This window comes from Aspergillus foveolatus, assembly GCF_047715535.1.
Source record: "Aspergillus foveolatus strain CBS 279.81 unplaced genomic scaffold BDW70scaffold_68, whole genome shotgun sequence".
Lineage (NCBI taxonomy): Eukaryota > Fungi > Ascomycota > Eurotiomycetes > Eurotiales > Aspergillaceae > Aspergillus > Aspergillus foveolatus.
This window is the reverse complement of record NW_027396132.1, coordinates 60,791-76,101: the sequence shown is the minus strand read 5'-3', so window position 1 is coordinate 76,101 and position 15,311 is coordinate 60,791. Positions and strand designations below refer to the sequence as shown.

At 49.3% G+C, this 15,311-nt stretch overlaps 5 protein-coding genes across 5 annotated transcripts; 2 read left to right on the top strand and 3 right to left on the bottom strand.

The window, feature by feature from the left end:
• Nucleotides 1-1,025: 1,025 nt before the first annotated feature.
• On the bottom strand, nucleotides 1,026-2,359 carry BDW70DRAFT_143049 (uncharacterized protein). Its single transcript, XM_073738043.1, has 3 exons — nucleotides 2,225-2,359; nucleotides 1,956-2,180; nucleotides 1,026-1,905 (listed from the first exon to the last, which is right to left on the bottom strand). The coding sequence occupies exons 2-3, from the start codon at nucleotides 2,041-2,043 to the stop codon at nucleotides 1,136-1,138; spliced, it is 858 nt and encodes a 285-aa protein (XP_073592422.1). The 5' UTR covers nucleotides 2,044-2,180; nucleotides 2,225-2,359; the 3' UTR covers nucleotides 1,026-1,135.
• Nucleotides 2,360-5,098: 2,739 nt separating this feature from the next.
• BDW70DRAFT_163373 (uncharacterized protein) lies at nucleotides 5,099-5,458 on the top strand (the record flags this gene model as incomplete). The annotated part of the gene is made up of 1 exon (XM_073741293.1): nucleotides 5,099-5,458. The coding sequence occupies one exon, from the start codon at nucleotides 5,099-5,101 to the stop codon at nucleotides 5,456-5,458; it is 360 nt and encodes a 119-aa protein (XP_073592421.1).
• A 914-nt stretch (nucleotides 5,459-6,372) lies between these two features.
• BDW70DRAFT_171152 (uncharacterized protein) lies at nucleotides 6,373-7,776 on the top strand (the record flags this gene model as incomplete). The annotated part of the gene is made up of 2 exons (XM_073743142.1): nucleotides 6,373-6,421; nucleotides 6,584-7,776. 2 exons carry the CDS (start codon nucleotides 6,373-6,375, stop codon nucleotides 7,774-7,776), a joined length of 1,242 nt encoding a protein of 413 aa, XP_073592420.1.
• Nucleotides 7,777-8,239: 463 nt separating this feature from the next.
• Nucleotides 8,240-9,242, bottom strand: BDW70DRAFT_143048 (putative short chain oxidoreductase/dehydrogenase). The gene is made up of 2 exons (XM_073738042.1): nucleotides 8,933-9,242; nucleotides 8,240-8,850 (listed from the first exon to the last, which is right to left on the bottom strand). The coding sequence occupies exons 1-2, from the start codon at nucleotides 9,220-9,222 to the stop codon at nucleotides 8,277-8,279; spliced, it is 864 nt and encodes a 287-aa protein (XP_073592419.1). The 5' UTR covers nucleotides 9,223-9,242; the 3' UTR covers nucleotides 8,240-8,276.
• A 3,859-nt stretch (nucleotides 9,243-13,101) lies between these two features.
• On the bottom strand, nucleotides 13,102-14,686 carry BDW70DRAFT_153194 (basic helix-loop-helix domain-containing protein; the record flags this gene model as incomplete). The annotated part of the gene is made up of 4 exons (XM_073739583.1): nucleotides 13,102-13,140; nucleotides 13,287-13,386; nucleotides 13,758-14,496; nucleotides 14,551-14,686. The coding sequence occupies 4 exons, from the start codon at nucleotides 14,684-14,686 to the stop codon at nucleotides 13,102-13,104; spliced, it is 1,014 nt and encodes a 337-aa protein (XP_073592418.1).
• Nucleotides 14,687-15,311: the final 625 nt, after the last annotated feature.

Sequence of the window (15,311 nt, the reverse complement as noted above, 5' to 3'; positions counted from 1 at the left end):
ATGGCTGAGAAGCACGTGGGAAAATAGTATGCAGCACAGGATGAAATTTGTTAATTCAACCACAAAATGTCAAGCCGCCTGATCTATGGCCAAGAACCACTATATTGCCACTGGTAGCCGCACATGTCGCCCGAAAGTCTGGTGGAAGCCAGATCAAGCGCTGCCCGCTGCGAATCACCCATTTCTTATCTATGAATATTCCATTCTCTGGCCATTCAATGGAGAAGTTGCAAGCGTCGTAGTCCAAAATTGAACCGCGGTCAGTTTTGAGGCAGCTGTTATCTGGGAATGACAAAGTAATTCCTAGTATGTCAAGATGATGTTTATGCTTCTCAGCACCAGAGGCTGCGTCCCAGAGCCGGATGGTCTTGTCATTGGAAGCGGACGCGACCGTCTGCCCGTCAGGTGAGAAGGCCACGGTGTTGACAGAGCTCCGATGGCCCTCAAGGCCTTGTATACATGGATCCCAGGACTCTTGCATCAAATATACCTGTTTTATGAAGTTAAACCGCTGATTCCAATAAAGTCTCTTGCTTAAAGCTTTTTCGAGGACAGAAGACAAGGGCAGTAATATATGCTTGTAGGGGTGCCTCTTGTATTATTAAAGCATTGGCATTTGCAAATCTTTTGGCCTCTTTAAAGATGACCTGATGCTGGCTCCGACGAGCTGAAAGCTTTCTGAGACTTAAGATCCCGTGCCGGAGCTCGCCAATAAGGCCAAGACTTTCCAACCAGTGGAGATGTCGCTTGACGAAATCTGATACTTGGTTATCCCATGCTTCAGGCCTTTCCGGGTGTATTGAATTAAGAAAATGGTCCAACCAATATGTGCAACTGTATCGCAAGTCAAACAGCGGGTCAGGCTGTGGTCGAAGAGTTGCTATCTCAGAGACTGGAGCTCCTGGATTATTAATGCTGTAAAACTTTAGAAGTCTTTATCTTCACAGGACCTTTAAGTTCGATCGGCCCAAGATTAGAAGGCTGTAAAATTCATGCATCTTGGATATTTTGATAGCATGATATTCCTATCTCAAAAAATATTCTGAAGTTCACGTCTGCATGCACTGATGATTGAGATATTTCATGTGGTAAAACCTAGGTAAATGAGAATGCATCTTCGGCTTTTATATGTAACTTAGAATGGTTGATCGTCGTCGTCCCTATCGTCGTCGTCCCTTTTGTCGTCGTCGCTATCGTCGCTATCGTCGCTATCGTCATCCTCGGAAGAAACCCCCCCATTCTGAATCTTTCGCTTTTCTCTCTCTAGCCATTCATTTGGATATGCCATTCGGTATTCCTCCGGAGATTCCTTTCGAAGCTTTCTCTGTTCTCTTTTTTCAGCTTCCTCTGGATACGACTCTCGATATGACTCTGGACTGTTCTTTCGAAGGTGTCTCTTTAGAGCTTCCTGTGGAAAAAGCCTTCGATATGACTCTGGATCTTTCTTTCGAAGTTCCTTTCGAAGTTCCTTTCGCTCTTTCTTCTCTTCTCTCTCCTTCTCTCGGGCCTTCCTTTCCTGTTCCTGTTTAGCCTTGCGTCTCTTCGCCTGTTCCTCTTCGGCTGCTTTAATAAGAGCTGTATAATAGTCCTTCTCCTCCCCAGTAACTTCATAGCCATTCCACCATTCGGCGTATTCACGCAGGTTACCATAGGGACAGTATGCATCATCCCAAAAGGGCCTAAGTACCATGAACCTGGCATCTGACTCGCGCGACTTTACATCAATTCCGGACGGCCAAAAATGGTTTTCCCGACTGGGGTTGGGATTCTTGGGGGGATGGTCCTCGAGATAACCCGAGTAATATCCTCCGGTTTTCAGGAAGAAAATATCATTATTTTGGTTGATAGCTAGACACCAGCCCGTGAGCTTATCGCCACTTTCGCCAGAGGGCGCAATGGCATTCCCTAAGCCAAGTCAGCTTTGTGCTATATTCTATGGTTAATTTCCCACTTACAAAGGTAGTAAATTCCATCGCCAAGGGGTCCAAGTTCCTTGCGAAGCGCCTCACGGTTTGCCTCCCCCATTTGATAATTGGCCGTCATTTTGAGGAATGTATAAGCTTGTGTAGATGAAGAAATAAGTAGAGGCTGGGCGAAGTGCTCTGTATAACTTTGACGATATACGGAGAGGGATGTTTATGCAAGTTTAAAAGGGGGGGTGAGGCCTTATTATTTATATTCTGTTTAAGTTAGCCTGAGGTATTATGCCCCGCTACCTACCTACGTCAAAACAATGAATTTTCAGTGGAGCGAAATGCTTTCAGCTGAACTCTCGATTGTTTTCAGCTGGCGTTGATAAACGCCAGTGCTCCCCACGATCAGCGGTGGGGGGGAGAGTGATGATCAGAAGCTACTTCTCGATGTTGGTCCAAATACGTCGGTAGTTAGTGGCAAAACGTTTAGTCAAATTGCGCAGAGTATGATAATCCACTAAAACGACAATGGCAGTGTCATCAGTCTCACCTGATGGTGGTGGGTAATCTTTCGTCGTGGAACCTTTTCTAGCTTCTCGGGGCACCCTCCTGTTCTTCTGATTGCCATGATTGATGGTGCGTGATATTTGAAAATTCTATTGGATGACAATAATATCATGACAACCAGAATAAAAGCCCTTACTAATAAGGGTTGACCCTTTTTGGTGTAGTGGCAAAATCTCTCATATCAGCACTCCATCGATACCCTGGACGGCGGACGAATGACAAATTGAGCTGAACGTGCCGCTACTGATCAGCCTCTTCAGCTGAGAAACGTGGAGCATCCCAACAACTCGCTTGCATCCATAAGTGGGCCCATAAGAGGTAGAACCCGGAAGTACGGTACCGCAAGCCTCTGTTGGGAGATCCCGATGGAAAGGAATGGGCCCTACCAAGGCTTCGTGAGATACTCACCAACCACTGAACTGAGTTCCATGCCTTGAATTATCAATTTCCTCCTTCACATTCAAAGTCCACGATCTTGCGCAATCCATTGATGCCCAAAAGCGTAAGCCCCGAGCCCCACCTGTTCACTGACTCGCTAAGATCAAGTATGTCCACCCGTCCCGCTTTGTGGAGTCCGTCTCCGTTTCCGCCATATAAGTAGGGTTTGCCCGGTGATCAATGTTCAGGTTCATAGCGCCAAATAGTCATACTCCTTTCTGCCTATTGTAGTGGATCTTTTCCTTTTGCTCTCTAGTTGTGCTGAGTGCTGGGTCGATATTAACCTACCATGCGCGGAGACTTTGCTTAGCCCATTGGTCTGTGTCAGCTGGTCATGGCTTTGGGGGGAAATGTCGTTGAAAATCAATCAGTCATTGTCTCAATATATATAATGGTAGGTTATGAGGCACGACCGACGTAATCTTCTTGGAGTCGACTTAGAACCTATCCAATGACGCTTGATGCGGTAGCAAAATACAAAGGAGATTATTCGTTCAACTGACCCGTGTATTTGGATCAGCACGTGCAGTAGGTCGCTCTGACTATTCAACAAATGAGGCAGCAAAGCCAACTCCGCTCCTTCAGCCAAGCAGCAAGCCTCAAGTTCAATTAGCTTCATAAACACTCATTGAAATACATTCTTTGTTATTGCCTCAAGGAACTTTCATCTGAAAATGCAGGCGTTATCCGGAAGGGATAGTTCCCAAGACACTATTTCCCAAGCTCGACTACAGCTCGACTTCTTTTCATACAATCACCTCTATCATAAAGAAACTATAAGGTCCTAGGCATTGGGGTTTGTTGTGAATAGTGTGAAAGGGTGTAATACACCTAGTAATAAAAGATACAATATCGCGAGAGCCGGATTTCACGAATCAAGGATTGTTAATAGATTAACACTGAAGTTCTGTCTGTGCCCTGGGTATCCGAATCCGAGATACAAGCCAGTTTTATATTTTCTCAGCGGACCACTCTGGATTTGGTCGTCTCTCGGCCGTAAATTGGTATTTCATACCGAAAGATTTCTCTGTCACCATCACATGGACTCACTCTACTAGAAATCTTACTATCCAGCCCCAGTCTAAAGGAGTCAGAGAAACCTTTAGATACTTTGGTAGGGTCTCATTCATAGTTCCCCGCGCGGTGGGTGGAAATAGGCCAAAGCAGGAATTCACAAGTCCCCACTTTACAAAGCAAATCCAAGCTTTGTTAGGAAGGCAGTCAGAAATGGCAGTAGTTTATCCTGTACACTGGTTTACACAATGTTGCTGGATAATGGCGCGCTGCTTATCCCAAGCACTATGCTCAGGATGAACTTTGGAGTCTATGCTGGATCATTATTACAGTTGCTTAGGATAATCATAGCAGATTGATATCGTAAATGGGGTTTGTTGGTGCTTGCAATACTAATTCGGGACCACGGCCTGCAGAGCCGTGACGCTGCTCTAACTTGACCTGACCCGTATAACTCGCTAACGGAGTATTTTCTTCGTGCACATAAGGATGAGGGACAGCGGCCTTATGAGGCCATGGCATCTCAGGCTGGTGTATATGCTCGGGTTCCTTCCGGTGTTCAGACATGCAACTAGAACCAGCTGCCCCGCCAGTTAGTTACAGCTTTCTAGCTAGACAACCAAGCTGACGGCCAATACCGTTTCCTGAACCATAAAATAGAAGGAAAATCATATAACTTTCCACCCTTCTGACAGAATGTTAGTGCACTCTCCCACCATTATGAGCATCAGCAGGAAGAATAAAAGACGGACATACCCACCCGAGATCTTCATGTCAGGACTTGATTGCAAGATGACATTAACTCGATCCCTTTGTGAGGAAGGAACTGAACGTGAACTGTAGAAACCGTCTATAGTTACTGTTCGAAACCTAAGACTCCACGGCTGGATATATGGTTCTCTTGATTATCTAGTGGAGAGTAAAGCAGCAAGCCCCATACCCTTTCCCAGCAATGAAGATTTGATTTCCTCTGTATATCGACTGTTATCTCGTTGTCCTGAGACTTGAGCAGAGTTGAGCCCTGGGAGAGCTGCACCACAAACTGCTCAAGCAGGATGCATTAGGGTTAGCAGTAGGGACCAGATCAACCCTGAATCTTTGATCCAGATTCCACACCCTTACCATTTTCATTCTAGACTTTTCTCCTCGTCCTTCTGTCAGCAAACATGGCGTTTGCCAATCGCTGCGAACCTCATTCTTCATCTCAATCCAACGCCAGTCTAGTCTGCTCCCTGGCTGTCACACCCAGTGATGTTTTCAGTTGCCCCATGAACGCATACGGGGACCTCCTGAGTATGGGGGTTGTTATCAACATGAACTCCTCGCCCATCCCGTCCTTAAGCGTCCAACCTCTGGCTTCCCACCAGGCCCTGGAACCAGCATTAGACGGCCTACGGGGAATGGCGGCTTCTGCCGGCCAGGTCGCCTTTGGCGACTGCACTGGACCGAACTACGGCTTTGCCGTGGTTTTCCACCATACCGGCCATAGCTCGACTGCGGGCAGGCCGAGACCCGGGACTGACTGAGCGTTAGCGCGCATTGTAATGTCGCTTAAGGAAAACCCCCTGATTAAAGCTTCTATGACCGCTTCATTGCGTATTACTACTACGCAGGCTGCTCCACTGGCTCCCACCAGGGCATCAAATCAGTGAGATGGTCTTTAAAGAATTTGACGGTTTCCTGGTGGGCGCATGGGCATGGACAGCCCACCAGCAGAACTGCGACCTGCAAGCTCGCGCTCGACAATATGCCAAATACACATCAACCCATAATGATAGTGCATTTACCGCGCCGAATCCAATAGATCACAAGCAAACACAACCAGGATATCCAAGAGAAAGGAAAATTTAACGCCGTCTCAGGACAGATTAATAACACTGCCGGGAAGTAACCTACTGCTCACGACGTATGTCCATACTCGCCTACAGTAGGCATCTGAAGAGACTTTCCGGGAGTTATCAATCCTAAACCTCCCCTTTGAATCACCAGTTCCACTGTGCATTAGACTGATGATCGTCAGGGCCGTACCTGCAGACTCCATAGCTCGGCCATGGCTGCTTCTAGGGGTTTAGTCTCCGCTTCTCTCGCCCGAAACCTCGGGGTTGGCTGCTATTCCCAGAGCTATACGCCGACCTCCCTACTTAATTGTCTGCTATGGTGTACCTGCACTACTCTATCCGAAGACACTGCCGAACACCAGTGGCTCGACTGTGCTTAAACTGCGGATCTCCCGCTCAGACAGTCTCCGCTGGACGCGCGTATGAAACCGCCGTTGTAGGATGGAGTGGAAGGAGAGTACTCTATAGCCTATCTGGTCCCGGCTATACTCCGGATATACGGCCCTTTACATGACCTCATCAATACCTCCCAGTTCCTGAGATCTATAAAGTGTTCTCAGTCACTCAGTTTCAGTTTCAATGCTAGACACCGTCCCATAATCATGCCGTCCTTGAAACGCTCAACCCTTCTCTCCGTCCTCGCAGCCAGCGGTGCCAGCGCTGCTGGCGCCGCTGCCGGCGTACAATGGCCGAGCCAAATCACTGAAACCTCCCTGGGCAACGTCTCCCTGCCGATTCCCTCCCTCGTAACTTTTGGCACAGGCGTAGTGGGGGGGCTTTTCCAGCCCCTTCCCGGCACTGATCCTGCCAAAGCCCGCATCGGCATACTAGTCATGCACGCAGAGCAAGACTACACGACCTTCTATCCGTGCAGCGAGCTTCCCGTGCGCGGCTACACGACCCTCTGTCTGAACAATGCACAGAGCAAGACGGGTCTCATGAACGATTTGGATTTCGAGACGATGATGAGTGATGTCGGAGCAGGAGTGCAGTTCCTGCGGGCTATGGACGACATCGACAAGGTGATTGTCTGGGGCCATTCGGGCGGCGGTGCGATGATGGCTGCGTACCAGGATGTGGCCGAGAACGGCGCTTCAGCCTGTAACGGCACTGAGAAGATCTACCCCTGCTCGAACGCCATGGACGCGCTGGAGCCCGCGGACGGGGTGCTGCTCATTGATGCAAACTACGGACTCTCGACGATGACCCTCCTGTCGCTGAACCCTGCCGTCACCAACTCATCTGAGGCAGTGAACCTCTACAGCCCGGCAAACGGGTGGACCGAAGCCGGTGCGAACTACACCTCCTCCTTCGTGAAGGAGTTCTATGCAGCCGTGGCATCGCGCTGGAATGATCTCATTGACTCAGCCGTCCAGCGCAACGAGCTCATCCAGTCTGGAAACGCCACCTACACTGACGACGAAGGTCTCGTTATCGCCGACGCAAACTACATTGGATTCAACAACAAGATCATCAGCCAGGATACCCGCTTCCTCTCCCATACGGCATACAAATGGCCCCTCCTGCATAAGGGTAACCGAACGACGACGCAGATCGTGCCGAGCGTGCGTGTCCCCAGCGCCGGAATCCCCTCCGACACAACCAACTTCTACAACGGCGCCCTCAAGACGACCGTCACCCGCTTCCTATCAACCTTTGCCATCCGCGTTGACGCTGAGAATCTCGCTGTGATGGCGGACAATATCACGGGCGTGGATTGGGCGTCTTCGCAGACGGCGCCGATCTCCAGTGTCGCTGGGATCTCAGTCCCCTTGCTGACGATGGGGAACACAGGACATTACGAGTATCTAAACGCGGAGAAGATCTATCTTGCTGCTACGAAGACAACCGATAAGAGCATTGCGTTTGTGGAGGGGGCGCAGCATACGATCAATACCTGTGCGGAGTGTGAGACGTATCCAGGGGAGTTTGGAGACACGGTCCGCACGGCATTCGACTATATGGATGTGTGGTTGGGGGAGCCTGGACGGTTTATCTCGGCATGATCGGTGATATACTGCACAATATGTAAGTATATGGTCTGAAATGAAATGCTGGGTAGACATTTTCTCCTGACCAGGGTGGATTTGACGAGACAACCGTGGTCAGAGGAAGGATTAGATCAATTTAGTCTATCCGTCTTTTGATTATTTTCTGAGACGGCTCCATGACTGGAGGCCCAACTGGCAACAGTGACGGAATACTGCAGCTGCATTTAGAATTCTAGAGGTTGACGGTAGATCAGGCTTAACAACTTAGCTCCACGGCAGTGTACAGAAAACAAAAAGACCTCTGCAATGTACCAAGTAGTAAATGCCCGATACGGCGAAAGCCCGTGTTGGATGAAGTATAAGTGTTGAGATCTGCCCGTCCCCAAAATAAAGAAACCACTAGACTCAGATTGGGTCAGCCAATAGAGAATTGCTCTTTATTTCTATCTTCTATCAAGGCAGTTATACTGTAGCAAAAGCACTTTAGCGCATCTATCACTTTCCATTGCCGCCGCTCAGTCAAGGTCCGTCCCCATTGCAACGCCCCGTGTAGCATCAAAATCACTTTGCAACCTCCCCATCTTGCCCTCAACCCTCTCCACACAGTCCGGTCCCAGTGGCAACCTCAGAATCTTCCCTTTCAGAGCGCCGGCCTCTCCCGTCCCTGTGACGACCTCAAACACCCTCTGAACCGCCTTGCGTGGATTTCCCCTCTGCTTCCCCTGCGCGGCCTCAAACTTGCCCAGGACAACATCCACTGGACCGCCCCTGTACGGTTCAGACAACGGCGTCTCGGTCTTTTGCACGGCAGAGAGGAAATTCGTCCTGAATGCGCCGGGTTCTACGATCAGGACGGAGATGTTGAACGGTGCGACCTCGCGGGCTAATGCCTCTGATAGACCCTCCAGTGCGAACTTGGAGGCGGCGTACAGACCGCATGTAGGCAGGGCATCTTGGCCAGCTACGCTGCTGACGTTGACAATGGTCGCGCCTCCGTTTTTGCGGGACCGCAACGTCGGCAGGAATGAGCGGATGAGGCGAAAGGGGCCGAAGAAGTTCGTTTCCATTTGGAGTTTGGCCTCCTCGTCTCTGTTATTGTTAGCCCTCAGATCCCAGAGACATAAGATTTCCCTCTTCAATGGAGAAAGGGCTGTCATTGGGCAACACTCACGTCATGTCCTCCACAGCGCCCAAGAGCGAGTACCCCGCATTATTGACGAGAATGTCGATGCCGCCGTATAACGCGTTCGCCTTTTCTACAATATCTGAAACGGCATCGGCCTTTGTGACGTCGAGCTCGAGGACCTCGCCGCCTTTCGCTTTGATTGCCGCTACAGAGGAGGAGGACTTGGATGCGTTACGGACGGTGGCGATAACCTTGTGGCCGGAGGAGAGCGCGAGGAGGGCGAGGTCAAGCCCGAAGCCGGAAGATGCGCCGGTGATGAACCAGGTTGAGGACATGTCGCTGTTGGGTAGGATAGTTGGGTTGGTCTGGCGTTGGGACTGCGACTGCAGTGGGAAGGCCAAGCAGGTTTTTATAACTTACTGTCTGATCGGCTTTAGTTCCGCTGGAGATAAGCGGGCGGCGTTTAGTGCTCTAATTCCGCTCTGTCAGCTTTAAGAGCTGACTGCTCTTTAGAAGCTTTTATATGGTGGCCTTTGCCCTAGGAGATAATAGAAGCACGTAGTGGACCAGTCACGTCACGGCCATACAATATAAACGAATACGCATACGCACACGCGCACGCGATCACATCCCCCTCATTGCATCTGACGGGCCTTTTAAGTATCAATCGTCGGTGATAGAGATCACAATCAATGGACAGGCAGCCATTTTCGTACGCTATGTGCATGCAGCCAATATACTTGACTGTCTTCTTCGCTTGTGTATCCCATAATACGCCCTGTTTCATTCGAAGTGGCCTGTCGAAACCTCGCTACTAATACATATGTTAACCACAATATCTGTGTTGATTAAGCATGCCTTCGAAACTGCATGAGAATGGCAGAGAGGAAGTTTGGGGAGGCTAGGTTAACGAGGCCGATGCTGCGCCTGTGAAACATGCATCCGGCTGCTGTGGTAGACATTTTACTAGGCTAGGCAGTTGATAGTATGTGTACTAATGTCGTGCACACATCTACTGTGTATCTGTATGATGTTCTCCTTGATAACTAGATGAGGGGATCAAACCTAGACAGAGAGGCGTGTTGGAGCGTAGACTACATTGGCGTTTGTAAATATGATATACTATAAAACCCCACACTATAAAACGCAGCCCCATCCTTAGCTCCAGTGCCACTACCAAGTAACTCGAACAAGGTTTCTATGGGCAAGTTTTCTGCTCTTTGGCATGATATCTCAGGAATCTTGAGTATATTCGATCAAACAGTCATCTCTACTCAGGCGAACGAATCATTAAGGGGGAGTAATGATTGGAAGCATTAACTTGGTAGAACCATAGCCTAACGACTTATCTCCCATGAGGGCGCGGTCTTGCTGCCTCTTTCGAGTATCGAAAATCATGAACATAGTATCAGCATGCAGTGTCTGATTCCATTGATCTAGGTGCGCCTTTCTAAATAGATAAATAGTAGATGGATAAATCAACATAAACTGCTAAAGTCTCAGTCACCTAACGTGAGTGATGGTTCCAGTTCAGATAGAGGTAGTTGGGGTATGGCAGCAGGGATCAGGATAATCATGACAGTCATAAGTGCTCAGCATGGAGCAGGTGAGGACCGTGCATCCTGAGACTATACACCTTGAATACTATGAGAAGGCATAATCTATCTAAAACCAGTTACCACGAGAATCTCAATGCCAGAGAACGTCTCTCTTCTTCCGGAAACCCCGGCTGTAATTCATGCGGTAAGCATGCTCTGTGGCTGAATAATGACTCCAAAGCAGATGAAGCTGCGTCAGACTCGTACTGAAGAATGCCAGCAATCTCTCGGTGGAGCTGTCAGTCATCATTCCCTGTCATACTAATGACGTATTTAGTAAATACAATCAAATCTCGCTTAGATGGCACTTCCATTACCCTTATAGAGGCTGCAGTTCGCTGCCAGGTGACTAAGAAATAGTGATCAATGAGTCAAAAGCTTGGAAGTTGTCCGTTGTACCTAGTATTTGAAGAGTACGGAATCACAAGAAGGAGAACCGAGTTCATGCTACTGTTACTCCGGATGCCTCACTTGCTAATAAACACTCTCAGCCAACCACTAAAGACCACCAATGGGAGTATAACTTGAATAACTCGAATCTTGAGCAGAGTATGGATAGATTATATCTATATTAGCCGTGGTTCATAATCAGTAGTCTTACGCAGAAGTCGCAGGATCAGGGCCTGTATAAAATCCATGGTAGGGTTGGGCTGACAATAAAACGGGGAACGGTACCGTAACAAATGCTACGTCAGCCGAAGATCACCGGCTTAGTATGCTCCCTACATAGAGAAGACATGTGGGCAGAAAACCGGATCGATTAGACAGCCGTGGCAGTCAAAGATAAGATGGCGAATTGTGGCCAGCTGATCTTAGGCCGGGCCGTCGAGGGCTTGCAGGATGACTTCGTTGCGGCCACACTATATTGGTCAATTCTGGGTGGCGATTGCGTCTCATTCACTAATATGCCCCAAGAAGCCGTGTAGTTTCAACCGTGACATCCACGATGCCCAGCTGGATGAGCGTCCTCCAAAGTTGGAGATTGTCAGTGCAATCATCCATAAGCTCCATCATTGCTGGAGTCCGGGCTTAGAATGAGCTAGCGCTGTGATTGTACTAGGAACAAGTTTTCATAAAGACCAGCGGTCTACTTTCAGAGAGCTGCTATTCTTCTCGCCCTAGAGTTTCTATGTGATGAGACATATGGATAGCATCGCGCAGAAAACAGCGGCAGTCGTTCGGACATCAACATCAATCTTCAGTATTATGCGGATTACAAGCGCCGTGGTCTATGGATCTACGGAGATGACGGGCAATTTCGGCTCATGGGCATTTCGAGAAGTGTAGGTCTGATACGTTCTTGCTGTCTTAAAGACACATTTTCGTCCTAACAGGAGGCTTATTTTAGCGTATTTCCATTATTTTCTGCCGATTAAATGGTATTTGACGATCAAGCTCTTTGCTGCTTCGTTCTGACCGGCTTTTACGCAGCGCTCCCCGATAACATAATGTAAGCAAACTTATTGCTGCTGAGATACGCCAGACCAGTTTCAGTTGGCTAGAATGCCCCTTTGCACGGCGAGCAGACTAGAATGATAGGCTTCTTGCACATAGTCGAGGGAATCCGTTCGCAACGAGCTTCTCACTTGCTCTTCTCTGTCGAGCTCGTCCGATGCTACATGAACTCGGAAGACTGTCGCTTGGGCCTCCTTGAACCGTGCGTGGAAGATATACCCGAGCTCAATCATATTCGCAGGTGGAAATGCCAGGAAGTATCAAGGGTACTTTGATTTAGTGTCCTACGTTGCACCGTTAACAAGAATCACACTTCCCAACACTATCTACAAGAGTACATTCTGTTACACGGATTATTCGGTCATGATACAAGGGTTAGAACATGCACCTGAGCGGTATACACGCAGTGAAAGCGCCAAACAGCACGAAATAATGGAGGCTGTCTGAATAGTCTGTCCTAAATCTTGATTGCAAAAGACCGGTCCAACCTGAGGCAGATCCGACCTGGATACTAAACTCAAAACTGATCTCCTTTTTCATACGTTAGTTCACCAAATAAGATAGTCCATAGGTATAATGGCCGTCTCGGCAGACTCAAGGCTTCAAGTCGTCCATTTCCGATACCTTGTATTGGAAGTCTAGCGAATCTTACTTCCAATGAGCTAAAAGTAACGCCTATAACCCTGCAGCGTAACCCCCAGCCCTGGCCGCCTAAGCCCGAACCTTTCCACGAGTGACGTCGCAAATTTAACACTACCAAAACATACAAAAACATACAGAAATCCGAAAAAAGAGGTCCTGCATTTCATCCGCACGTTCTTAAACGGCGGCCGATTCTCCATCAGTGCCTCAAGAAGCCATTTCTTACTTGGATCGGTTGCAAGCCGGCGTTGGGGAATTCAACGCCCACGCCGCAAAGATCTCGATAAAACCGCGATTGATCCAACCCTTATGCAGGTGGCTTGACTAACCAAATTGTGGCTTCGATCTTTGGTTCTCAATTCGCGGAATTCTGGCTGAATGTATTGTAAATTGGAGCTACGAGGCACAAAGGGTCCGAAGCCGTTCGACCAAAAACGCGAGACCTTAGTGCCCTTATAACATGCTCTAGATAACAGAGATGCATATTGCGATAGCAGTTCTCTTTTCTTACTGGCCCAGCTAGGCATAAGCATATTCGGTATGAGGGCTAATGAGACCCTGGATAAACGTACGTACGTCCACAGTTCCAAAGGGCCTCGGGTGCAACCTCGTACCATTCTCGGCTTCATGGCCAGCATGTGAGGTTGGGCGCGGATTTCTGGTCAGCGCAAAAGACAAGAAATTATCCCAGATTCGACGACTACCTGCGTCGAAGGATTCCGTGAGGTTCCGGCCTGATCCTTCCGCGGATTGTCAGTGTCAGAGCAAGCGAGGGGCCGGGGAATGAAAATGTCAAAGTGTGGTCTCTTGATGGGTATATACCCAGCAAATATGCCATGAGTGACGAAATTGACTAACAAATTTTGATAGTGATATCTCTTCGATTGTGCTGCAAGCCCTACAGATGGCTTTCCCTGCGAGCTCTTCAGTTAAGCTAGATAGTATGGACTGATAGCATAAACAAAGCAATATACGCGATTGTGGTATCTCTCGCTTCTAATAGTACAAAGGGGAATAAATGTGGTATAGCATCAACACAGTAGGGCCAGCCCTGAAAAGAAATCAAATCAAAACAAAGGAAAAGGAACGCCTGCATCTCTTCATACCCTGCCAGTGCTAGGAACTGGCACATTACTATCCCTTTCAAGGTCGGCTTCCTTTACCCCAGCACATACCCTGAACTCGTGTTGGGCAACACTTGTAGATGCCTCAGTTGCTGCTGTAGTCTTCGGTTCCCCTCTACGAGTTCCGCCAAAAAGTCCGCAGTACGCATAAGGACCTCCCGCTTGGTCGAACGCGAACTGTTTTCCAGCCCGGGCACCATCTTGTACAATTCGTCGTACATCCTGTTCTGATGCAGACGCCGATTCCGCTCAGCGATGATGTGCAAGAGCCGTCTTCGCTTCTTGCCCGTAATCTTTTGGAGCCCGGTTCGGCTCAGTTCTGCCAGCTCAGGGAGGCGGTCTTCTTCTTTGCTTGACGATAGTGTTTTCGTTGCCGCTGTCACTGCCTCGGGCTCCAGCTCCAGCTCCGTCTCTGGCTCAGACTCGGGCTTGAGTGCGGGCGTCTGCGCCGGCGTTGGCGTGGCAGCCCGCGAATGCGATACTGCATGGATTCCATATAAGGGAGCCGGTTCCGGCTCCATCTTGACTTCTGGCGAGGAATTCGTGCCCGGTTGGTAGCCGTTCGGACCGAATGAGACGTCGGAGCCCCACATGAGGTTGGACTCGGGCACTGTATACCGATTCGCAGCTAAGATCTTTGCATCGTATGGTTGTTTATAGGTGAAGCCGTCGTCGACGCGGATGAGGACGTCGCCGATGACGCCGTTGACGAAGCCGTCGTATTCGTTGTGCACATATGGTATTGAGCTGAGGAACGGTGTCTGGGAAAAGTATGGTGCGAATGGGACGGCTTTGGCTTGTTAGCAATGGCTGGACTGGATAGATGAAGAGCCGTTAGACAAACCTGGGCCGCATCCGACGCTTGGTATCGCATAGTGTTGCGGTGGCGGTGGTGTATACGGTGCGTCTCTGTAGATGGGGGCTTGAGGGACAGGGAAATAGGATAAGGTCCGGTAGTCTGGCTCGAACGCAGAGGCCATGGCCATGGGAACTCTCACAGCAGCAGACTGTCGAACTGGAACAGCGGGGAGGGGTGTTGGGATGTGACTCGCAGTAGACAGATGGAGGGATTTGAGGTCAATAGAGCCCAGGATCACGGGGTAGACTAAAACAAGAGGACAATGAACGTTGAAGCTTTAAGCCCGGCACTGTAGAACAGGCGGGCCACCGTGGTATATAAATTTGACGTCAAAAAGAAGCAAAAAGCAGCAAAACTGGGCCAAGCAGGCCAACCAGTGTGAATGTGGAATAAGTCCCGAAGCCTGGTCTATGCTTTCAACGGCGACATACCCCATCCGGAATTCTGTGGTCAAAGAGGGGAGATTGCCCGGCGCCGGATCGACCAGATAAGGGTTAAAGCTCTGGATGCCAATTTAACTGTTTCCACTCTAGGCTCTTACAGTTTGCGGGGCATGCAGTTGTGAGTGGTGGTGATGGTGGCGTTAGGCAATTGGGGAAAACAAGGACCATGATCTGCAGGCAGAGGAAGGGCAACAAGCTAGCTTTTTTCCCAGACGACTCGGGAGTCACCTGCCCGCTAGGAGCGGGGATCTCAATCACCAGCAGACGTAATACGAATGAGGAGCCAGAGGCAAGATGAGGGCC

What these genes read in the sequence shown, in the direction of transcription:
- BDW70DRAFT_143048 (XM_073738042.1), bottom strand. Translation starts at nt 9,222, where the DNA reads ATGTCCTCAACCTGGTTCATCACCGGCGCATCTTCCGGCTTCGGGCTT. An exon ending in GGCGCTGTGGAGGACATGAC is followed by an intron (nt 8,851 to 8,932) that starts GTGAGTGTTGCC and finishes TAACAATAACAG; the next exon opens with AGACGAGGAGGCCAAACTCC.
- BDW70DRAFT_143049 (XM_073738043.1), bottom strand. Translation starts at nt 2,043, where the DNA reads ATGACGGCCAATTATCAAATGGGGGAGGCAAACCGTGAGGCGCTTCGC. An exon ending in CGATGGAATTTACTACCTTT is followed by an intron (nt 1,906 to 1,955) that starts GTAAGTGGGAAA and finishes GACTTGGCTTAG; the next exon opens with GGAATGCCATTGCGCCCTCT.